This window comes from Otolemur garnettii, unplaced genomic scaffold (genome assembly GCF_000181295.1).
Source record: "Otolemur garnettii isolate 467f Iridium unplaced genomic scaffold, OtoGar3 scaffold00028, whole genome shotgun sequence".
Lineage (NCBI taxonomy): Eukaryota > Metazoa > Chordata > Mammalia > Primates > Galagidae > Otolemur > Otolemur garnettii.
The window spans coordinates 11,573,932-11,599,587 of record NW_003852423.1 but is presented as its reverse complement, the minus strand read 5'-3'; the positions used below and the strand labels follow the sequence as shown (position 1 = coordinate 11,599,587).

Here is a 25,656-nt window from a genome sequence, read left to right as displayed (position 1 = left end):
AGCTTCTTTGGAGAAGCAAAGGCTGTGCTCAGGAGGGTGATGGGAGCTTTCCCAGCACAGGGAACTTCTAATCAATCCTCTAATCTACCTCCGGGTAGAGCAAGGAGAGGGCTTCTTACCTGGGCTAAGAGTCTTAAATGGGGCAAAAAAATCTTCTCATAGAGCAAGGCGTCAAGCTCTACTGGCAGATTTGAATCTCACGTGGTGGTCTCTAAGCCAGGGGGCAGACAGGGCCTACAAAGCCCTGTTGCTGATAAGCATGAACTGGTGATTATCATTCTTTTAATTGAGCCGTTACTATTTCATCCCATGCACGTTATATACCCTCAATTATTACTTGAACTACAGATCAAGAAACTTTCAGAATAATGTCCATTAGAAGTCAACATAAATAAAAGCCAATGTAATTTAAGGTATAAAACACAAATTCCAAGCAGATGGCAGGGGCCTTTGATAGAGTTTTCTTCCTTTAATTAGTTCAGTGGCTTGTTACTAAAAACCTGCTGCTATATTCATATCAGAGACCTGCTTTCAGAATGTTCTTTCAAAAACCATGCAAAATTCCCATTTAGACTTAGTTGAGGGGGTGAGCAGTGGACAGATTGAAGATGGAAAGGGCCCAGCAAAACAGAGGGTCCGCCTCCTCGGGTCCCCGCCACTCACTCATAAAGACAGTGGCACGAACAGTACCATTGAAAGCCACGATCCACTGTCACAGCTACTCGGAGTGTGCTAAGTTTCAAAGATCTCCATTTAAAACATGGAAGAGAAACGCTCCTGTCTGGCTTGTGTATTCCTCTTGAACAATTTGTCTATTCTCTGCTTTTTCTTCTCTCAAGAGCTCTAACTCAGAAGAGGCCACACTAAATAGATAATGAGTTTTTAAGCAAACATTTTAAAAGCTGCTGGTGTTTTTTCTGTGACCTGTATTTAACAAATCATGTTGGTAACAGTACTATTTAAGAAATAAATTTCAACTATCTTTTTATTTAAAAACATCTTAAGATTGATTTTCCCTTCAGAGATCTAAGATTAAAAAGACTGAAATTAGTTTCGAAAGTATCCATCAGCTAACCATGGTTGCGTGTTTTGAAACCCAAATTCAGACACAGAATATATGTGGAAAAACTATTCTATGCAAACATAACTCTAATTTCTTAAAGCCCAAAGAATTGCAGATATGCGTGAAAATGTGATTATTCATCCCTTTAAACTCTCATTTCTTGAAGCCGAAAGAATCGGAATATTCAAGAGGAAGGAAAAGAATTTACACGTCTAAGATGATCTATTGTCTCATCCACGGTGGTGCGTCCACAGGATGCAGAAAGTCGGGGATTTCTGCCAAAAGTCAGAAAAACGCTTTCTTAAAGAACACAAATTAATGAGGATACAAATAGAAAACAAGGTAAGAAAAAAATGAAGCCTTTTTGTACTCCATATCAGACCCGTCACTCTTCAGGGAGAGGAGAAATATCAACAGCTTTAGCATGGAAGAGAACCCACATAATGCAGTTCTTTACCCCAATGCTAAATACGTAGGGCTGTAGGATTCCATCCCTCGGTTCAATTATAGCCTGCAAATGCCAGAGCCACTTGCTTTCTAAAAACAGACGCAGGGAAAGGACCAAACTAACAATGTATATTTAATAGACACACATTTGTCCTTCTGAAGGTCTGGAAAGCAACCCAATAAATTGGTTTCTTTTGTCATCTCTGACAAAGGGCTAGCTAGTTCCAATACGCACTTGGCCTACTGGCCCTAAAGGAGATAAAAGTTTTGAAAGAGGAGACGGTTCACATTTTGCCTTTCCTGCCTGTTCTTTTCTCCCTGGATCCTTTATCTCCACTTTCTCCCACTTTCAAATTGTCAGACCATTTGCTGGGGCAAAATCTCTAATTCTATCCTGTCTCTCACTCCCCACAATGGCATCTCACTGGGCAATTTGGCATCAGAGTCAGTAACCAGCCCTTCTTGGAAAACAGGGTGAAGGAGACAGGCCATTCTTTTCTGATGGCAGGCCCTTTCTACAAGTGCTGCACTCAAACAGAGATAGTGGTCTTTCCAGTTTATAAATACACATGGGAAAATGTACTTAAACTCCCACCAGGTTTCCAGATCTTTTTTGTTTGGTCTGGTGAGCAAGATAAAGGCTGGGACCAAGGGTGCCCCCAGCACCCAGAACACAAACAAAAAACGATGGGATGGCATCTCCTGTCTAAAATTTGCTTTCCCAGCTGTCTATGCATGAAAGGGAGTTAGCATCGCTGAAAACCAAAGACAAAATAGAAAACGTGAAACAGGCAACTGTTTTCCCTGGGTCGGAGATGGCGATACACTTTACTGCTACTCTGACTGGAAAAGTACTGCTCCACTTTCCCCAGAACGTCTCTCAATGTGACAGACTGGGCATGCTCTGTTTGAGTCTTTCACTGGACCTGAGAATATGGAGAGGAAATGGGCCCAATTCTCCAGAGCTAAGTCAACATACAGATAGATGTTTCTAGGCATAAGCACCAAGCTAACTGCTTGCAAATCTGATACAAATCCATGGTGTTCCGTTTGTTGCTAAAGCAAAGGAATTTGCTGTCTCCGGACTTTACAGTCAGAGACCAGACGGAAACCATAAACTATACCTCTCCACCTGCCTTTCACGACAGACCAAAGAACACAGCGACTTGCTTACCTTAAAGTTGTGTGTCTTCTCATAGTTGAAGTGGTTGTCGTTGTGTGTGAGGGCTGCCCTTCGAACCAGGGAGGAGATCTGTGAACAAGCAAAGAGTTTGAGAGGGGGCCAGAGGAAGGCGCCTTTGACTCCCACCTTCACCCCCAGAGCGACAGCCAGCAGCTCCGGGCGTTTTCTGCCCTGCTTGGACTTCCGAACCACAGCACACTTTTTCTCATTTTCCAGCCACAGTTCCTGGGAGAACATCGTGCCCGGATCCCAGATCTTTCTAGTTTCCCCTGTGGAGCCTGGGGAGCTCCGTGCCGCCGTCAGGGCTTTCGAACCGCAGCTAATGTTAGGCAGCAGATTTGAGGCAGCTGCGTCCTGTCTGCAGAGGCCTCCAGCATGTGACCTAGAAGGCCCGGTTTGAGTGATGGCCGGGTGGAGGGGGCTCTGCTTCTGAATAAGGACGGGCCTGTTTTGTGCTATTTCTTAAGGCCGACGTGTGCCTGGAACAATAGCACACATTCATGTGTGCAGCAACCCCCAGAAGCCGTGTCCAGTCAGCCACTGAGGATTCAGGGCGGCAGGGGCAGGCGGCTTTATTTCTCCTGCCGCAGCACATTGTAAAGCAGAGACCTCTCCTCCTTCCTAGCACATTTCAAACTCACGTGTGCACACACCCCCCCTCCCCAAGTAGCTCTGATGTGCAAAGTCTAAGGCTGCATCCAATTATTCTGGGGCTCTGAACCTCATCCTGGGCTGAACTCCAGCAGATTAAACCTTTAAACCCTGATGATTGTTTAATCGTACAGGGGTAAAGCCTGTGTCTCTTGTTTTAAATCTGCCTCAGCACTTGAAAGCTTCACTTTTATTCCTAGGCATGTATTAAATTGAAACAGTCTGAACACCAAATGGGGCATCAAAGAGCAAAGCGTTTGAGCTCTGAGTCCACTTTAGAAGTTGCAAACTAAGAGGCAGGACACCTCCCAGTCTCCCCTCTCTCCTTCCAGCACAAACAGCCTCTGCTCAAACCCACACAGACGAGGCAACATTCCTTACCAAAATATCACGGTCACTTGCCTTTTAAATAAAACATCTTTGATATTCTTTCTATGCCTGGCCAAGCCTATAAAAATGCCCTCCTTGCTCTTAAAAGTATTATCTGTCTGATGGTCTCTTGGTCCCAGGTCTTCCCATTAAGGATATCATGATGTCTTGGGAGTACTCCTGATCTGGTAGCAAAGTTTAATGCAGCTAATGCCAGACAGTAAAATCAATGCTTTAGGAACTTGAAGGTGAGAACTAGGTGGCTGGAGCTTTATGTAAATGGATGGTCTGTGAATTTCAACCTGTCTCTTACTGAGAGGAGGCACCATGCCCCAGCCTTGTGGAGAGACCAAAGGTCAATCCTTCTGTGCAGTTCTTTATTCCCAGCAAACACCATCACTTCAACTTGGTTTAAAAATCCATCCTCCCATTTCATCTTTGTTACCTTCAAAAATAACTGCCGATTTTTATATCGCGCTACTGAGTACAATAATTTCTGTAGCGCCAGACGATGTTCAGGATGTGTCAAATGCACTTATTTTAAACTTCAGCATGTGGGAGCAAAATTTTTATTCCCATTTTCTCAGATGAAGAGACCAAGCACTGAAGGTGGAGTTGATTTTCCCCAGGCCATGCAGCTGCTCAAGTCGCAGAGCCTGGATCAGAAGGCACCTGTGCCCATGCCCTGCTCTGTGTGCCCTGCTGCCTCGCTCCACCCTGTGCTGCCACCCCCTGACATCGGTCCTGCCAGATGCTTTATCTGAAAGCCCTCCTCTTGCTCCACAATAACTCAGACCTTCGTGTCTTTCCAGGCCACCTCACACACAATAATCTTCCTAATCTGCTCACCACTCCATCTGCTTAGGACATGCCAGCGCTTCTCCAGGGCTCAGCTGTGTCCTGGAATCATGGGTATTTCCTGAGCTGGTCCTGATGTATCCAGTTCATTGTATTTCCCTAGACTCCCCTTTACAAGTCCAATAAAATCTTTTCTCCAACATACTCAATTTCTCACCTCGGTAGCTTGCTCTGTTTTTTAGAATAGTTCAGTATCGTTTCAACATGTCTGCGTTTCCACCGGCATTCACATTCTAACTCAAATGCCACCTTTTCCAAAAAAAGACTTCTCCAACTCCCCCACTGGAGGCAAACACTCTTCTTTGAAATCTCACAGCATCTTCTCTACATTTTCTGATGACACCTCTCACTTCTATGTTGTATAAGAGTGATTTAGTGGGTTCTTATCCCCCCCGTTATACTGAGAACACTCACCGTGGTGTGTTCGATGCCTAATTTGCTCTTGGCTCCCCCTACAAGCGAAGGTTCCTTGCCATGGTAGGAACTAGATATAAGTTTCTAGGGAACACCTATCCATATAGGGGGGCACAGTTGTGCAAGGTGTGTGTGGCTTGGGGTCTCTTGCCCCATCCTGTGATTGCCCATCCCCTCTGCCTTGGCTTCCAAGGACCCGTTTCACCCCCAGGTTCTGCCATCTTGATGTGCTCCCTCGGGCTCTTTAACCCCCTTTCATCATCCAATCCTAAGAACAACTGATGGGGTTTAGTAAAGCGATGGAGAGGAGGGAGACGGAGCCTTTCCCAAACCTTCACTGCTAGCAAATCAAGAGAGGCCTTCTGACAGCAAGCCTTTTCAAGCAAGAAGGAATTCCATGATCTCAACTAGATGAATGATATGGATATATAGCTTTAGAATCTGACATAGATAACTCTTTTAAATGGCATGTAGGCAAAAGGGGTCTTCCTCTCCTTTTGGTCTATGGCTGGTTGAATACAAGATTTGATATTTTCTCTTGTGTCTGTGCCTTTACTTGTAACAAGTAATTTTTATTTCTATTTGTGACAGTGATTTCTTTCTGGGATATTGATTCAATAGAATTTGCCCAAACACAAGACACATTCAGAAATGTGAAGGAACCACTCACTGTTCCCCTAGGAGGCTTCTTTACAGGGGACTGTAAGTGTTAGCCTTTGAGCCACATTATTGTGTGCCGTGTAGATGACCTCACATCACCCTGCTATTACAGGAAAAATGATCACAAAAATCTCTTGGTAAAAACTTCCCTCTTAAATAATCCAATCGCATAGAGCTCTGCTTTATCTACACTCCCCAAGGACAGATACTTGGTTTCTTTTATAATCACCACAATGTCTAATACAGTGCTCTCTATACACAGTGGACTTTCAATACTTCGGCTGACCGTCTTCTAGCAAAAATTTCTATCTGACCTATTTTTATCTACACATTCATTAGATGAAGCACATTTCCCTACACACGCTGCTTAAACCAGGGATTCTCACTGGAGCGCCTGACATTTAGGGCTGGATAATCCCTCGTTGTGGGGCTGCCCTGTGCCCTGTAAGATGTTTAATGGCATTCTTCACCTCTGTTCACCAGATGCCAGTAGAACTCCCAATTAGGATCATCAAAAATGTTTCCAGACATTGCCAAATACACTCTAGAAGGCAGGCAAAATTTTCCCTGGTTGAGAATATGTGAATTCAGTTGATAACACAGATATTTACAGCAAGCTTACTGCATATCCAGTATTATACTCAGCACTCTGCATATTTGGACTCACAGAAGATTTAAAGCCCTTTGCAGGAGGTGCTGTTACAATTACCCCAGTTTTGCAGATAAGGAAATGGGAACTTCGAGTTTCACTGGTCGGGGAGAGGCACAACTAACCAGGTCTGTGCTTCCCCCACTCTGCAAGAACAAGTTTACTGTTTTTATTGTGGTGAAATATACATTACATAAAAGTTAAAATTGTAACTATTTTGAAGCACACAGTCTTGGTGCATTTAGTGTATTCACAGTGTTCTCTGACCTTCCCCTCTAGCTAGTTCCAGAATATTTCATCACTCCAAAGTGAAACCCTGTGCCCATCAGGACCGAATCCCTGCTCTCTTCCCCGCAGGTGCCTGCGGTCTGTTTTCTGTCTCTATGGCTTTGCCTATTCTGAATATTTCACATAAAGGGAATTATACAATGTGTGGCTTTCTGAGTCTGCCTCATTTCACTTAGTGATGTCTCCAGTTTCATTCGTGCTGCCGTGTGTAGGACTTTATTCCTTTTCATTGCTGAGTAATAATCCCTTGAGTGGATATACTGCATTTCTTTCACCCATTTAGCAGGTGATGGACATTTAGATAGTTTTCACCTCTTCACCACTGTGGCTAGTGCCACTAAAGACATTTTTTTTACAAGTTTTGATTAAACACTTGTTTTCAATTCCTTTGGATATATCCTCAATCTATGCTTTTAACCATCTTCTAAACGTCCTCTCATCCCCATAATGCATTAAAAAATATTCAGTGGTTGTACCCTAGAATTACTCTCTTCCGCATCATTAGCACGACTAGCAGTGCTGGTGTTCTCTGGACTGGTTTTTGAAGAGGTGGTTTTTGTTCTCCCTGGGGCCTCGGTGAACGCAGGCACTACTTAAGATGCTTTTGGAAGTAGGTGGGGCTATAAATAAATGGTGAAATAAGCTCACCACTTCCCTTTTTCTTTTTTTATAAATGAGGGTTGGGATTCTATTTTCCGAGGCCTCTCACTGTTCTTTCACTCTGTGATTAGAAGCCTGGACACAAGAAGGAATCAGGTAACAAAAAGGCAATAAAAAACTGTCAGAGGAAGACAGAGGCAAGGATGGGTCAAAGGGCAGGAAGAGATGAGAAAATGGAGCCCTTTGGGGGCACAGTGTACATGTAAAGGGCCCAGGAAAAGGGCAGTGGGAGAAGGAGGGAGACCCCTGCTCTGCCCTGTCTTTAAAATCTTCACGTCGTAAGCCCAGAGGAAATCTCAAATTTCACCCAACTGAGGCCTCCTTCTCTCTCTGGCTTCAGGCAGGACTACCTCTCAGCCTGCAGGGACCACAACAGTCTGCCTTATTAGTGCCAATTTCTAGATAAGGTGATTTGCCATTAATCTGTAATCCTTCCATAGACATCAGACAAGTTCCAGTGCTGTATTTTGAGAGGGTTCATGGAAAATGTCATTCCCCAGTCCCTGCACAGCCTCTCCCACTATTCCAACCCCAGTGTTTGTGCTGCTGAGCCCTTTAAATGTCTCTGTTTCTTGAGTCTGAATTTGTCTCCCTTAGGTGTTTACTGCCTGCTCCCCCCCACCCCCCCACCCCCGCCCCCAGTATTACAAACACTTTCCTCCCGCTGCTGCAGGCTTCTGCAGCTTCATGGCAGTGCATAATATGAAAATCAGTATTACTGCTGATAAAGGAGGGTGTCATGAGGAGGGTGCTCTAGGATCATGCCGGTATTGTGTGAACTGGGTGGTCTGGGAAAAAAGTTGGGGATTTGTCAAAAGCCTGGAAAAAGCTCGGGCACATTGATCCGATGACTCCGTTGGTAGGATTCTCTTAAGAAGGTATTCAAAGATTAATATATTAAGAGAGAGAGGGATATTCAATAAAATAATGATATCAAGAAAAAAGCCTAAACTTTTATTCAATATAGGAGAAAAATTAAATAAATCATGGCATGTGTGTTTTGAGGGGTAGTATCGGAGCACAGTTTCCTAAGGAGAGCACTTCAACCGTACTGACGATATTCATCCATGAGGTGCAGAGCGCTTTTTCTAGGATGAGTTGGTGCACTTCACTGCATGACCTCGCTGTGTGTGTATTCACATGAACATTGCACAGACATTAATAAAGATGATTAAAATGACATTTGCCCCAGACAGTGTTAGATGACAAGTACACTCCTGAAGCATATATTAGTATGATTCCAAGCACAGAAAAATAAATTATCAAAAGAAAGCAGCTTGAGTAGGAACATAGACCAATGAACAGAACAAAGAACCCAGGCATAAAACTGTCCACTTACAGCCAGCTGATCTGTGACAAAGCAGGCAACAGTATATACTGCGGAAAAGAAGCCCTATTCAATAAACAGTGCTGTGAAAATTGGATAGCCAGACTCAAAAGAATAAAACAGAATCCCTATCTCTCATTACTCACACAAGTTAATTCAGGGTGGTTACAAACTTAAATGTAAGGTATGAAACCATAAGAATTCTGAAATGTTGGAGAAACTCCTCTAGATATCAGCCCAGGCAAAGAATTTATGAGGAAGACCTCAGTGGCAATCACAGCAACAAGAAAATAGATGGGACTTGATTAAATGGAAAGACTTCTGCACGGCTAAGGAAATAATCAGCAAAGCAAGTAAATAACCTCCAGAGTGGGAGAAAATATTTGTAAGCTATGTAACTGATAGAGGGCAAATAACCAGAATCTACAAAGACCTCAAGCAAATAAGCAAGGAATACATAAACAATGCCATTGAAAAGTGGGCAAAAGATATGAACAGAAGCTTTTCAAACAAAAACAAAAACAAAAACAAAACAGACAAATGGCCAGCCAACATATGAAAAGTGCTCAATGTCACCAATTATCAAGGAAATGCAGATTAAATCCACAATGAGATATCATCTTACCCCAGTTAGAATGGCTTTTGTTAAAAAGTCCAAACACAATAGACCTTGGCGTAGATGCAGAGAGACAAGAACTGCACTACTGGTGGGACTGCAAATTAGTACAGTCTTTATGGAAAACAGTATGGATATTTTTCAAGAAACTAGAAGTCAACCTATTGTTGCATCCAGCAATCCCCCCTACTGGGTGTTCACCTAAAGGAAAAAGACACCTGCACTGGAATGTTTATTGCAATTCACAGTCACAAAGCTGCGGAACCAAGCCAAGTGCCCATCAGTTCATGAGTGGATTAATAAAATGGGATCTATGTGTACTATGGAGTACTGCTTAGACATGAAGAAGGATGAATCAAGGCCTTTTGCAACAATTTGGATGGAACTGAAGACGATTATCTAAAGAGAAGTATCTAAAGAATAAAAAAAAAAACCCACCACACATACTATTAAAAATGAGCACACATGTGCCCAGAGGGAAATAAAACTCAGTGGAAATCAAGCAGGGAGAAGGAGGGAGGAAAGGATGGACAAAAACCTACCTAACGGGTTCAGTGAACACCATCTGGGCCATGTGTACGCTTATAACCCCAACTCAAGCATAATGCAATTGATATGTTACAAAAACACTCGTACTCATGGAATATTTTGAAATAAAATTTTTGAAAAAGTGAAACAGAAGAAGGCAGTGACAACACACCAAAACATCTCCATGAAACTGCTGAAGATAAGCCATAGTTATATCTGGGTGGAGAAATTTTAATTAACATTTATTTTTCCATTATATTCTCTATTTTTGGAGAATATTTTCTCACAATGGTTAGGTTCTCATTCCATTGTATCAAAATGATTTTTAATGAATGTTATAAAACCTGTATTAGGTTTCCTATGCATCCATAAACTCTCAGCCTCTGAACTCATCTAATCCCACCTTGCCTTTTTTCAGGTGTAGAGACCAAGGGCCAGAGAGGTTTGACGACTGCCCTTTGTCACAGAGCTCTTCTGCCCCAGATCCAGAAGCAGATGCAGACCCTGGCTTTCCTGCTCCGGACCCCTGCAACAGTGCTCCCCATGCCTGGCAGGCATCAGAAACCCCTGGAGGGCTTGTCAGAACACCAGCTGTGGGGTCAGCCCCAGAGTTTCTGCTTCAGTCGGTATGAAATCAGGCCCAAGAATTTGCATTTCTAACAAGTTCCCAGGTGGTGCTGACGTGGCTGGTCCTGGTTCTAGGCTTTAAGGACCCCTGTTCTATGACCTCCGCTGCCCTGCCCGATAATCAGAATCACCAAGGAACAAAGACTCCCCCTACTCTCTACACACACAAACCACCAGCCATGCTTAAGCTTTACCTCCGACTAAGTAAATCCAGATTTCTGGAGATGGGGCCCAGACTCTCAAAATTCCTCCAGGGGAGCAATGTGTTCCCAGAATTGAGAGTCTCTGCACTAATCTCAAGTGCTTCAGTTCAGGGCAATTGTTAGAAACCGAAGCAGAAATGTGGTCAATACTAATTGAACAAATTCCCCCCCTTCCCATAGGATTGATATGTTTTCAAATACAAAATGTGATCAAGTTTCGGCTCGTGTTCACCCCACCTCACCTCCCATCATGCCACTTAAAACCTCCATAGACCCTCAAGGCAAAGGCAAATATCCATACCATGGCTTACGGGGTCGGTGGGGCCTGGTGCCTGCCACCCTTCCAGCCTCACCGGCTCCCACTGTCCTGCTGTCACCTTGAGAATGTATAACCATACACCTATGAGTATGATTTGAAAACTATGACTTGGGACCACTGCCAGCAGCCTTCGAGCTTTATGAGATCAGATGCTGTGTGTGGTTTTCATCACAATTAAAGCCCTGCTGCCACACATGGAGCTGGTGCAAAGTAAGTACTTAATAAATTTGCTAAAAATGAACAAATGTCTTCAGCTATCAGGTAACTTGAGGTCAGCGGATCACAATAGAAGATGGTCATTACTATTATTAGTCTTTAGTCCAAAATCAATATAAAATCCAGAGGCTATGCCCTTTGGAGTTTCCTTTGGTTCAAGCTGTCATGTTTCTGCTGTCACAGAGAGGGAGCTAGAAAATCAAGGGGACCCTGCGCCAGGGTCAGCCTCAGAGTCCTGGGAGCTAAGGAGCAAGGCCGGGTTTGCGTCCAGAATCATATTAAAAGTAACATCATATATTTGCAGAGTTCTACATATGTTACATATATGGACCTTTTCCCTGTGAGGAAGGTGGAGTGGGTGTCATTATTCTCATTCTACAGATGAGGAAACTGAGCCGTAAGGAGACCTGGAATCAGATCTCCTGATGTTCTTTGCAGGGAAATCCCTGGCACCCCAGGTACAGCAGCCACAGGCACAAAGACTTACTCTTCTATGCTCCTTGAGAAATTTTATAAACTTTTAAAACTTAAAAAAGAAAACCTAAAAACTTGTGAAACTACTCCTAGTTCTTTAACTCTACCTCTGGTGACGGGCCTGGTGCCAGCCCTGGCTTGACACTCCAGGAAGTTGTGTTACATGAGAAGTAAACATGCCGCTTTTAAGCCGTCCTACAACAAACTGCCTGACCTTCCACAGGAGTGACTTCTCATTCTTTTCTCCCTTAGACATGGGGTTCACTCCCTGCACACCTGTCTGGGGTTCTGGGGCTGGGTCATCTTCCTGGGCTGCTTGTTATCTCCCCAAAGCTACAACATGTTAAATCCTGCCCAGATCCAGAGACACTTAGCAAAATGCTACAGTCATTCCTTCAATCCAGGATGATGGTGGGGAATCTGTTTTTTCCTTTGTTTTCACTCACTGTGGGTCACAATGAAATGCTTTCTGTGGCTGGAGCGTGGTATACTGAGTCCCTGCTATCTCAGTGTCTTCTGTACACACACACATATCTTAGACGTGTGCGTATATGAAGGGGTTCTACGTGGGTTTCCAGGGTACTGGTGGACGAAGAGGCAGGGAAATCTGCTCTGGCACCGCTGATTGGTTCTCTCTTTCTGTTGGGAAGTTAAAAAACTGGAAATGCTAAGTACAATAAGCCCCAAGTGCTGAATGATAATCAAGGGCTGGTTTCTTTCATCAGCACTTCTAAACCCAGCCCGTTTGATCCTATGGACTTTGAGCATTCTCTCATACTGCCAAATAAATCTCCCTCGCTCTTCCTAAGAATGCTTCGTGTTTGCTATATTCTTTGCTTGTGGTTTTCAGTTCTGAAAGAGGAGGAGGGCAACAAAGACAGATGATTAAACTGCAAACTTATTCCCATGACTGTTAAAGAAATGAGAACGACCAGGGTGGGACCCTGCCATCCCTTCCTGCCGTGGGCTAATTAAAGCTGCATAATCCTGGTTTCATTCGAGTCCATTTAAGCATCAGGTGTCAGTGGCTGACCTGGCTGCCACCTAAAACTGCTGCTGACCTCCAAACTTGCTGCACTCTGTCTGAGGCAGAGAGGCCTTTGTCTCTGATGCCACAACATGCCCAGCTGCTGCTCCAATTGTTCTCCAGGGGCAGATGGCCACTCTCAATGTGAGAGAGACACAAAAGCGCCGAAGGAAGGCTCTCACTGCCTCTCCTAGAATGCAATTCACTCCATTCAGAACAGCCGCAATTCACCCCAAACTGAAGGGCCTGTGTGGGCTCTAAAATGGACCAAAGTACCTTGCTTAGAAGCAAATAAAGAACCTGATGCTTCTTGGGTTGGTTGACTGTGCGATGCTGTAATTGCTGTCTTTCCCATGTAATTTCTCCAGTTGTTTTACTGAGACTGATGTCAGAAATGCTGGCTAATTACTGATTTTTTCACAGACTGTTTAAATGTAGAGATAAGAGGTATCCCACGTCACAGAGGAAGACTTCAGGTCTCCTTATGTGCCTCACACATGTCATCTGATATTTCGTTGCTTTGTTTTTGTGTGAGTTTTTGAGAGAATGAACATGTTTTAAATCTGAGTGTAGTAATCCATTTCTTGAAATAAGAACTTCGAAAATCTTACTCCAATTTCTTAAATGCTCAACTTAAAGTATGGTATGGTTATTTTTTGCAAGAATAGATTGTTAAATCAAGCCCCTAAAACATCAGCTAAGATCCAAGTCAACAGTGTCAAGTTTAAGGGGAAGAAGCTATTACCAAGTTCTCAGCTGGCATTTTTCTTCTTGCCCCAGGTTACTCTCTTCTCTTATTTGGGATTCAGCTCCTTTTCTTTGTATTTTCAATGCATCCCTTTGGACCTCTGTCCAAAGAAATTGGTACCCCAAGTGATTGACATATGGGTTCTGGTACAAAGGTCAAGACACTCAATTTCTTGCTTACGGCCCCTCACTGCATAGTGGGTCCCACGTCTCTTTCCCTAACTCATCCTCCCTCCCTGCCACTGTTGCTAAGTATTTTAACTGGAGAGATCTCTGCCAAAGGCCAACCATTTGCCAAATTGCATTTTCTTGCTGTACTACACAATGGCAATTTGCAGAGCAGCACTGCAGAGCTGATCAAACAGAGCCTATGGCTTCTTTTCTACCAGGGTTTTTGGTCAGCAGTTGGAGTAAGGTGCCCTTTAGAAAAAAGCAAATTAATCATGTGTTTCTCTGCATGTGAACTATCCCATGTTGTACATGAGAGAGAAAACTATTAAACAGTTTTTCAAAGTTTCACAAATAGAAATATCTCCAGTCCCCCCTCCTGGGCTATTTTTACAGTGAACAATCACCCAAACTGAATAGTCCCTGATGCCATTCCCAACTGTGATGATGACAATGCCCCCGCCATTCCTGGGGATATTCAGGAGCTCAGCAGAGCTGAAACATGGGTGATTGCACCTTTCTAATAGACTCTGAGGTTATTTCTCTTTGCTTATAGTGGTGCCTGAGATTTTCAAACTCCACGTTTGGACCTCATATTTGTATGTGGAGAAGACCAACCTTATACTAAGTACACGGCCTGGTGTCCCTTCCCGGCTGGAATGTCAGACCGTGTGTGATGACACAGACACCTCACATAGTCACTGCCTGCTCTGGAAACAGAAACTACCGTCAGGCTGGTGAATGAGCATGGCATTCCAGAAGAAGACAGTCCAGTCTGATACAACCACATCCAATTTGACTTCGCCTTTATTTTAATGCAGTGAAATTGTTCTTGGATATGCTGCAAATATAGCTCTTTCTTCCTTCCTCCTCTCTGTCCCTTCCTTCTTTCCTTCTCTTAGCAAATACTTACTGGGCAACTATTATCTAATCAGGCCCTGTATCAGGCCAGCAGGCTAGGACTGTGAGCAACTGACAAAAGTTTCTGACCTCTTGAAGATCAGACAATAAATAAAACTAACGAGGACAGTAGATATTATTTCAGAAAGTGGTGAGAGCTACGAGGAAGAACAAAGGGAGAACAACACAGGAGAGGGAGTGATGAGGGCGGCTGCCATTTAAATCAGGGTCACCAGGAAAAGTCTCACCAAGAAGGAGACATTTAGGAAACACTGGCAGAGGGTGCTGGGGTGAGCGAGGTTGACACCCAGAGGAAGAGCATTCTAGGAAGGGCAAATGCAAAGACTATGAGGTAGGAGTAAGCTGGGCATGTTCAAGAAATAGGAGAGAACAAGTGTGCTAGAATGTGGTGCTGGCAGGTGAATTGAGGAACCTGGGATCTTTTGGAAGAGAGAGGGGCATCCACTGTTACTCTCAGTGATGTGAGCGGGTGAGTGGCCACCAAGGGCTTCTCATCAGAGCTCTGGCATGTTCTGAATCACTTTACAAAAGCATTACTCTTCTTGCTATGTGGAGGACCATAGGGTGTAAGCAGGGAGACAAATTAAAAACCATTGCAGGAATCTAGGTAAACACAAGTCAGCACTTGGGCCAGTGAGGGGACAGTGGAGGTAGCTGGGGTGGTCAGAATCGGGGCATTGTTTCAAGGTAAAGTCTGTAGGACTAGCTCATAGGTTGGATGCGAAGTACACGAGAAAAAGAGAATTCCAGGATAATGGCACAGATGGGGGCCTGACCAACCAGGTGGCTGAAGTTTTCAGTAAATGAAATGAAGACAACCCGGGGAGAGTGGGGCAGAAGGTCGGCCTCCATCCTGTGGTGCATGTTAGCATCAAGTAGCAGCTGGACACAGGCACCTGGGGTCCCAGGAAGAGAGGGGTGCTGGAGCGCTCCTTTGGGGCATGATCACTGGCAATTAGATTTTAGAGGAAGAGAGTAAGTGGAGTTAGAGAACAGCAGAGCCCCAGGACGGGGTCCTGAGACACTCCAGCCATGAAGAGGTCAGGAAAGTGAGAAGGACCCAGCCTGTGTGCGAGAAAGAGCAGGAAAGTTTGGTGTCCTGGAAGTCAAGTGGAAAGATGATCAAGTGTGGCCAGTGCTGCTCACAGGTCAGGTGTGACTGACGGGCACTGAGCAGGGAGGACCGTAGGGTTAGGGACATGAGCGAGTGTTTACTTTGGCAGAGCAGTCTCCAGGAGCAGTGGGGAAGACATGCTTTCAGGGGCTTTAAGAATGGGAGGAGAGTAGGGCAGGGCCAGTGCTGGGGAGTGCTGGAGAGCAAAGGGGGCAGAGGAAAGGATGGGGTTGGGGGGATCCAGACAGCCCACTTCCTTTTAAGGAAGAAAAAAAGCCAGTGAGATTTCGCTTGCCCATGATAAAACCATCACCCATGTACTAAAGAGTCTGACTTGATTTTTGGTGTCTGACTTGCTTACAGCTTGCAAGTCAACAAGAAGGCCAGAGTACTCCCTCCCTTGGTGCCAGGGGGGAGTTCAAACCATGTAAGCCCCTGACGGCATGAGAGCTCTCACCCACCTCCACCTCTAAACCATCACAGAACCCCAAACGATTGCACCTCCAGACTCTCTCTAGTCATTCCGTGGACTTGCTTAGGGTCTGACCTGCTACCCCTAAGAAAATCTCATTATATAAACACTGAAACTCTGCACATTTGTTTAGTGAGCATGTGGCATCATCAGTGTCAATACCAAACCAAACTTTGGGGAAAGGGTCCACTCAATCTCTGTGAAGTGGCCGCAGTAGCCCTGGATAGCACCTGAGAGATGGTCTGTGTCTCCTCCACCCCCCCATGCATTTCCAATGCTCTGAACCCAAGACTCTTTGAAGACATAATATTCTTTTGTGAAGTTATGCCTCTGCACACATGGTCCTACCATGTAAAACACAAGTCATATTAGAATCCTATAAGCAACAAAATAGAAAACTATCTCCTAATGATTACTAAGTCCATTAATGTGCCAGGCACACTAACCATATTCTCATTTAATCTGCACAGTAGTGCTATGGATTATTACTCCCATTTCGAATATGAGGAAACTGACCTAACAGAGCTCTACCACTCAAGCTTGCAAAGCTGATACGTAGGATTTGAACCCAGAACCAGCTGCTTCCAGGGTTCATAGTGTTAAACTTCACATGATTCTGTCTCTACCTATTTGCCCCAGAGTTGGGTATAATATCCTGACAAAGAACCCTTGATTCACATTTTCTAATCTCTTTTGTACCAAAAACCATGAGGAGCACTTAACAGAGGCTTATAAATAAATGCAGGTGTCTGGTCTAGGCTAGTCTCCTAAATGCATGTGTCTGGTCTAGCCCAGTCCCCTAGTGACTTGCCCAGATGCCCGCAGCTAGTTAGTTGTAAAGCTGAGACTAAAAGCCAGGTCCTTGGACTAAAGGTCTAAGCCCTTTCTGTTGTGCAACAACAGGCCTGATCAATATCCACGCTCTCTCAGACTGTATCCGTTAAACAAGCTACACACACACGCACACACACACACACAGGCATATCAGCACAGGAAGGAAATTGCCAATGTACATTATTAAAATTATCTTAGAAAGTAATTTGGTCCTGTGTAGCAGGAATTTCAAAATGTTATTATCCTTTAAGATTGAGTAAATCAATTTCTAAGACTCTATCCTGAGGAAATGATTCTAAATACAGAAGGGAAGTCATAGCAGCATTATTTCTAATATTGAAAATGGAATATATATTGTGCATGTCCTAATATTAGGAAATAGCAAAGTAAGAGTGACGCAGCAATGATGTTTGTGAAGAGTGTACAATAGCATGGTGATACTATGCTTAATGAACAAAGCTGAATACAATGATGACTGTACTATGCTTATAGGTATGTTTTTTTAAATCTCAATACATAGGAATCATTGCAAGGAAAATGGACCAATGTATATATTTTCTTTACACTTCAAAATTCCTTTAATGATGTTACCTTTATCATCAGAATGAGGAAAAACAGAACCATTTTGTCACCGAGACACAAAAACATTTTCCCCCAGTTTGCTTTAGTTTTGCTTTGCATTTGTAAGCCTTTACCTCGGCGGGAAAAAGGAGGTAGGTTCCAAACAAGACTAGAAACTGGGCCAGGCACATGGGAGGCTGAGGCTGGTGGATTGCTTAAGCTTGGGAGTTCGAGACCAGCCTGAGCAAGAGGAAGACCTCATCTTGCTAAGAAAACTAGCCAGGCGTTGTGGCAGGCACCTGTAGTCCCAGCTACTTGGGAGGCTGAGGAAAGAGGATCTCTTGAGCCCAAGAGTTTGAGGTTGCTGTGAGCTATGACGCCACAGCACTCTACCCAGGGCACAGAGTGAGAGTCTGTCTCAAAAAACAAATAAACGGACAACAACAATACCCACTAGAAACTGAATAAATCTAAAGTCTGAGAGTCTTTGTGGTTGGGAGCTCACAGCTAGAATATATGCATGGAAACTCTCAGGTGTGTAATACAAGTGGGTAAGTAACATTATTGAAAGTGAAAACTCTTCATCTAGCAGGTATTAAGGAAGGATTCACACTGTGGGGCCGAAACCATGCTGTTCTATGGCCTCTGTTCATAGAAAGAAAAATCTTTCCAAAATGCAAGACAGATCACTGTTTCATGTGAAAACATGATTTAGGTCAAATCCCTGAGGAGATTTTTCACTTTAAGCCAAGAGAATTAAAAAGTTTTAAAATAAAAGTACTGCATCCTGCTGCTTTAATCACATTATCCATTATTGTTTGGGAAAGTCAGGGGATCAGAGAATAACACGTATTATTGTGTTTATACAACACATTTTTCTTCAAATAAATTTATCCAGACCCAGAAAAATTACATCTCAAGATGTATGTTATAGCTAGAAGGAATTTAGCTTTTGTAATGTTTCAGTAATGATTTGAGATGAAAGACCTTCCATTTTCAATAACTCAAAAGTTTTCTAGCTTCATTCTTTTAGCCCTAATAAATGTGGCTATATGAAATTATCTTGTTAATGACTAAATGTTTCCAGCCATCTCCTAAAGAGTTTCTAGTATTATAATTGGCCATGTGTTGTTTCAGGTAAAAATGCTGTGTGCTCATCAAACTCACGGTTGTAGAAATGGCAATTAAACACTAAAAATGGTGAAAGCGTTTGCTTGCCAAGAATTCCTTGATAGGAGTGAACAGTATCTGGGGCTAAACTCTGTGTGTCAAAACCCCTGCTTCAACCCTTCCCAAATGGGTGACCTTGTGCCAAGTTATTTAACCTCTTGGTGGGTCATTTCCTCAAATGTGAGGTGTGACTAGGCATACCAGATCCCAATGCAGGATTAAAGGTGCAATTTAGGTTGTAAATAGAATATTGTTCGCCCAGGTGGGGGACCATTTTATATATGTGTATGCATATATAATTTCATGAGTAACTTTTGTGATTATTCAGGTATTGTTTTCAAAGTGAGGTCTACTCTTTGGAGGAATCGACATTTGAGTCAACTAAGACTGCCTTTACTCCATATCATAGGGGAAAAGTATTCCCTTCTGACTCGACACAATTCCTAAACCTACATTCATTTCAATTGGATGAGAATCACCAGAGAGCTAAGAAGAAGCTGGAAGTATTTTAATTACAAATGATAGTTCATTGAAGGCATCTGGTGGAATGGATATGAAATTGTACTAAAGATGCATAAATGCCACAAACACAGGCTGTGTCCTGAAACATTTCGAAGTTATTAGAAGGAAAAAAGCAAAAAAGTCTATTCGAGGATATTGATTTACAGAAATGGAATAAAGGATTAGATTATAGCTGATACTGGTCCTAGGCGAGCTCCAGCAATGCACGCAGGGAAGAGCCTCCCATAGTCCTGGAGAGGGTCACAAATAACAGTGGGGCAGCCTGGGAACATCTCTGTGTCCTCAGCCTCTTCACTCTCGGCTTCCTCACCCTGCACATCTAACTGGGTGTTGGAAGCAGATGGAGCATCTTGCTCCTGTGATGTAGCAGGCTTCTTTGGAGACTTGTGAAGCTGATGACACATTTCTAAGCACAGACCATCAGCTACATTCAGGAATCACCTGGCCATTCTGGGTGTATCAACAATAACCATTTCGAAGACGGTCACTCAGTCACGCCAACTCCACCATGACAAATGGCGCTTAGACGTCTCATAGACTGCTGAGCATGTTTGCGCCGACCCACTTCTGTTAACATCCACTCAGGTTTCAAATTAGTGTTTCTTAAAATGCCAGTTACCACCAGGTGTTCTATGACTAAATATATTTGGAAAAGTCTATGTATAGCCCTTGCTCAGGGAATTACCCTTTACACCAGTGTGTAGAACGATCAGAGTCTTCCCAACTGTTCTGTGAGGCTGGTGAGTAGGTAGCAGCACCAGGGTTTGGGAAACTGTACTGGATACTTAACTTCAGGATTGCTCTCCATTAAAACAGATGATACACATAGTTTATAGTGTTTAAAACCAATAAAGGCTCAATAAAGCTTAGCTACGATTATTGTTAATAATTACTCTTTAAATAAGCTTAGCGGGCAGCCCTGCTGTCTCCTGAACAATGCACACATAATTAGACTGGGGCTGGCTCTGCCGGCAGGTTCTGGGTGACCCTGTAAGGACTGGGGATGGTTATTACATGTTTTTTTTCTCCCCTGTGGTGAGCCATTTGGGGCCAGTGGGCAAGGCGACACCAGTCCAGGTAAGCACAGGATTACTGGCCGGAGTTGACAGCAAGAAGGACACTTCAGGAAGGTCACTTCTAGGCAGTCAGGGCAGGAAGCACCAGCTCTGGGCACTCAGTCCCAGGTTTGTACATCAGCAGAACCAGGACACATCTCTGGTTCTCACGGGGCCCTCTGAGTTGCTATGGTGTCTTCTTGCGGACAAAGTCCAGGGCGTCTTCTGAATCTTAGCATTCCACATTATGACGCCTTTGGCTCCCTGGTGCCAGTGAGTCTGAAATCCCAAGATCTCTAGGCTCTGACCTAAGGTTCTGAAATCTACCCACATTATTTTCCAAAGCTCCCCTTTACCCCCTGCCAACTCCAGGGATAAGAAATAGTCTCTTAAAGAAGTCCTTCAGCCCTGAATGATATGCCAACAATTGGAATCTGCGGGAAACTGCCCTTTGACCCTTTGCCCTGAACCCTGCCAGAAAACTGTTGCACTCTGACAAAACACAAAAGCCACCTGCCAAGATCCTAAGGAGAAGGAGTGCTTGTGTGGGGTGGCTGGCAGCCTGGAGGCGTCACCGCTGCCGTGGTGTGCCTGCCCGCTGCAGGCTGCCATCTGCACAACTGCTGTGCCCTGGTTTCCTCACACAGGCTCTGTTGCTGCACTGGGAAGGCTCCCTGGCCTGCCACTGGCTGGGATGGTGCCAGAGGGTCCTCCCTCAAAACTGGCATGGTTTAGGAGGAGCACTGAACTCAGGGAGGGAGGGGAGAGTTTTCTCGGTACTGGATTGGGAGCATACTCCAGGCGTGATGGGAAGCTGAGGCTCTGAGTCTTCCCTCACAAAAAGCAAATGATATGTATCAACGAAAGAGAGGCTCAAAGGTGACGAAATGAGTTAAAGTGAGATGACCTTCTGTTGGGATTCTAGGGTTCAGTTTCTAAGAACTAGGGGTGCTTGGGCTTTAAAGATGGCTGTAAAACTCTTTTAAATCCCTCCTGTGAAAATAAGGGGGGTGTGTCCTTTCCTCGGGAATCTGGACATACTTGTAATGAATTCAACTAACAGACTCTGATGCGGGAGATTCTGCGTGACTTTTGAGAGTGGGTCATAAAAGGCAATGAAGCTTCTGCCTCGTTCACTGGAACCCTTGCACTGAAGCCATGAGCTGTCACGTCAGAAGTTCAACCATCCCAAGGCCACATGTGTGGCAGAAGCACAGGCTGCATGGAGAGGCCTCACGTAGCACTCTGATTGACCGTCCAGCTGAGTTCAGTGTGCAAGTCACCCCAGCTCAGGTGCCAGACTTGTGAAAGATTCTAGTCCCGAGCTGCTGAGTTTACTGCAAACTTTTGAGTCTCTCTAGATAGCATGAAGCAGAGGCAAGCCGCCCCCACTGTGCCCTGTCCTAATTTCTGACCCATAGAATCTGTAAGCATAATACAATGGATATTAGACACACTGCTGGGTTTTGAGGTGGTTCATTATTCAGCAATGGTATCCAAAGCAGGTTTTGGTGACAGGGCCTGTGGAAGCCTCTTATGGTACCCAAAGCTAATGTCTTTTTTTTTTTCTTTTGAGACAGAGTCTCATTATGTTGCCCTTGGTAGAGTACCTAGAGTGCCTTGGTGTTACAGCTCACAGCAACTTCCAACTCTTAGGCTTAAGTGATTCTCTTGCCTCAGCCTTCCAAGTAGTTGGGACTACAGGGGCCTGCCACAACTCCCAGCTATTTTTTGGTTCTAGTTGTCATTGTCGTTTGGCAGGCCCAGGCTGGGCTTGAACCCACCAGCTGCGGTGTACATGGCTGGCGCCCTAGCCGCTAAGATCAGTGTTCAGCAGTATCATAGAGGGCAGCATGTTTTACACAGAATGCATTTTTTGTATTTCTGTTTCTCTGAACAAACAAAACATATCTGAAACAATGAGTACAGTTTTTCTATGTGAGAAAAACACTGTTCCAAGTATGTACTAAAATAGGTTAAATGAATAGGATGCTGTGGACACAAATGTTTCAGTATGTATGCAAGATAAGGTAATCTGATGCTGTAGCACAACAGAAATATCCAGTTACAACATATGCACAAGTATCAGACACTGATGTAAACACTTTATATTCTCTCCCATCCATCCATCCACACACCTACCATTCATCTGTCCCACCCACTTCCCATTCATCTATCCAGCTAGCCAGTCTACCAGCCAACCATATATCTAACTACTCATCCTTCCTTCCTTCCACCCATCCATTCATCCTGCAATTAGCCAACAATCAATTAAACAATCAGCTAACCTTACGTGAACAACTCCTAGATGTAAGGTTCTGTGCTACCCCCTGAGCATCCAAAGGGAAATAAGATCCAGTTCCTGTTCTCACCTAAGGTAGTTCCCAGACTTGGAGAAGTTTTTAAAACCCAGGGATGTTTTGTACATGAAAAAAGAAGGGCTCTTCCTCTAGGCCTGCTTTTCTGTCTTTGGCTAATCTCCATCCGTGGCATTTTCCTGAGAATATAAACCTTTATTCCCCGAAAATAAGTAAGACATTTGCTCAGTACACAGCTTAAATTCTGAATTTACATATGTATAGGAAAGTCTACACTTAAAATATAGAGGGTGCCAAAAAAGTAAACGTATTTTAAGGAAGGAAGAAACTGTATTAAAGTTGTAATATTCAATATATACTGATAGGGAAAGATGCATACAAGTCGTGCTTGAGCACCTATTGCGACTGCAGAAGCCAAATGTGACTTGAGTGTTACATTTTAATGTAGTTTTTTCCTTTCTTAAAATGTGTGTCCCTTTTCTTGGTACCCTCTGTAAGTAATCGGACAACTTTGATGGACATGACATTTTTTTGAGGACCGACTATATGTCATTTTGCTTAAAGTCCTAGTTTGCGAGAACCTAGGGATGATATGACGAGAGGACTTCCTGTGTGTGAGTGAAACCCCAGAAAGCTGGGGCACAACTGTGAGTGTGTCTCCCCAGAGCACACTCCATGTCATCTGCCACATCCCTCTTTGTTCACTCCACTTACTCACCATCCTTCCAACCTCCCCTGCATCGCCCACAGCTTTCCCCAGGAAGAGCTCTCTGCTGGGCTTCTTATGACAAACCACTCTCTAGAGAATTGTTTCTCTTTGGCTCCGTTTGACCCTCAGTTCTCTACAGCTCTGTCTGTCTTACTTATCACTGTATCTGTCATTAGCATTCTACCCGGTTGGGTAGAATTTGATAAACATTTCTGATTGAAAAAAAAAAGTTAAAGAGTAAACTAAGGCTAAGCTCCTAGGAAATATATGCTTGATAAGCTGCTTAAAACGTGGTGTTTCCCTGACAATTTATTACTTTGGCCAGGAATGTATATATAGAGAGATTTTAGCTACCCTACATGAGGCCAGAATCTCCAAGGTCTCATGTAGGGTAGATGAAATCTACGCTACTTACTGGTTTCACTTTGGATAACTTGGATAACCATTTATTCTACTGTACAAAGTGGTGCCGTGGAAGGAGGTTTCCAGAATCCCAGTTCCCTTGTCTCTGCTCCCTTGTGAGTCAAGGCGAGGCTCTGCTCCCTGCCACCTGCAGCCCTGAGCCACACCTGGAAAGGTTTTGGACCATAAGAATGACCAGGGCTTTAATGAAATGTCCTGAAGCCAGGATGATTTTAAATAAGTCATTTTTGACCTCAAAAAAGAAAAATCAAATTGTGACATTTGGAGTTATATCACCCCAGAGCTTCAGATTGTTACCCATAGACCTGAAATACAAAAGGGAGAAAAACAAAAGCATCTTACAAACTTGACATTTTTGAGAAATTCTGGTCAAAGTGAAATTTTCCAGTGCTCCCCACCCCTAGAAGACAACAGGCTCAGTCAGCTATGAATCCTCAATGTGGCTGGGCGGAGCTAAAGACCAGAATTTGGAGATTTCACTTTATGTTGAAAATAAACATACCAATTAAAAGAATCACTGCTACTAATTAGGCAAAACATCTGAGGCAGCAGTCTTCAACTTTTTTGGTGCCAGGGACCAGTTTCATGGAAGATGTTTTTTAGGGGGATGGGATTGGGGGGGTGGTTTCTGGATAATTCAAGCGTGTAACCCATCCACCTCAGATCATAAGGCACTAGGTTCACGTGAGGATCTCACAGCCTAGATCCTGCCCATGCACAGTTTGCAGTAGGGTTCACACTCCTCTGAGAATCTAACGCCACCACCCATCTGACAGGAGGTGGAGCTCAGGGTGACATGGGCCATGGGGAGCAGCTGTGAATGTAGATGAAGCTTTGCTCATTCACCAGCTCTCAGCACCTGCTGTGTGGCCCAGTTCCTTGCAGGCCATGGACCAGGGGGGTTGAGGACCACAGGGCTAAGGCAAGGCAGAGTGAACACACAGGGATTACAGAAACAGGCACAAATGTGTCTGTTCATACGGCAGAAAAGCTGATGACCAATGTCAACGTTTATTCCTAAACTGTGTGCTATAAGGATGGTAAGATGATGATAATAAAAGATTACACTTGTGGAGACGTCATGCTTTGCAGTTTACACACATTACTTCATTTTATCCTGCAAACAATTCTGCGAAATAGGCACCAGAAATGGGGAAACTGAGGCTCAGGAAGATAGGGAGAATAAATAATTTGCTCAGTCCCACAGTTGATTAAGTGACAGACTGGCTTTTGAGACTAAAATTGGTCTGGCTTGTGAGCCCATGTCTTTAACCTTTCCGTGACTTTGGCACTTTTCGAACGTGAAATAGGCTGCTCCAAATTTTGTACACATAGATTAGCTTAGTGTGATTTGGAGGAGCCCCTTATACCTCTCCCTGTCCCAACACTCCCCTCATGACCTCTGGCCTCTTAAAACCATCCTCTCTCAGTACCTGTGACGCACCCTTTGTCTGAGGAGCATCTTGGAAGCAGAGAAGAGCCGGGACAGTTTGCACTTAAACCACAAGACAGCACTTTGCCTTTAGAAGGCTGCTCTCTGAGAAGCCCTGGGCTGGGCTAAACACTGCCAGGCACCAGCACAGGGCATGGCACGTAACAGGTGCTCAGTAAATACTGGATGGATCTGAATTTTCAAAAGGGAGATGAGTCCTCCCGCCAACCTCAGGAAGTGGAGCCTGCTGCCAAAATCTATTCTGAGTGTAGGTGGGGTGTGGCCCTAGGAATTAAATGGCCCATAATGCAGTGATTCTCAAACTTTGCTGCACATTAGAATTGCCTAGGGAGTTTTAAGGATCCAGATGTCTACTGGGCACTCGGTACTAATTACATCAGAATGTCTTGGGGTGAAACCAGGCATCAACATTTTTTACAGACCCAAGATTCCAAGGCTCAAGTGCTAAGGGAAATTGACTTTAAAAACTAAGGTCGCGATGGAGACTTTGCGTCCTTCATGTTCACATGGATGGAGTTGGAAAATGTTCTTCTTAGCAAAGTATCACAGGAATGGAAGAAAAAGTATCCAATGTACACACCCCTATTATGAAACTAATCTAAACCTTTTT

At 44.1% G+C, this 25,656-nt stretch overlaps 1 protein-coding gene across 1 annotated transcript in view; it reads right to left on the bottom strand.

Annotated features, from left to right (window-relative positions):
- CHN2 (chimerin 2) overlaps positions 1–25,656 on the bottom strand; it is a 317,927-nt gene that overhangs the window by 34,331 nt on the left and 257,940 nt on the right. Inside the window, exon 7 of the mRNA XM_003788542.3 lies at positions 2,685–2,762. Within this exon, the coding sequence (XP_003788590.1) occupies positions 2,685–2,762 (78 nt within the window). The remainder of the gene's footprint in view (positions 1–2,684; positions 2,763–25,656) is intronic.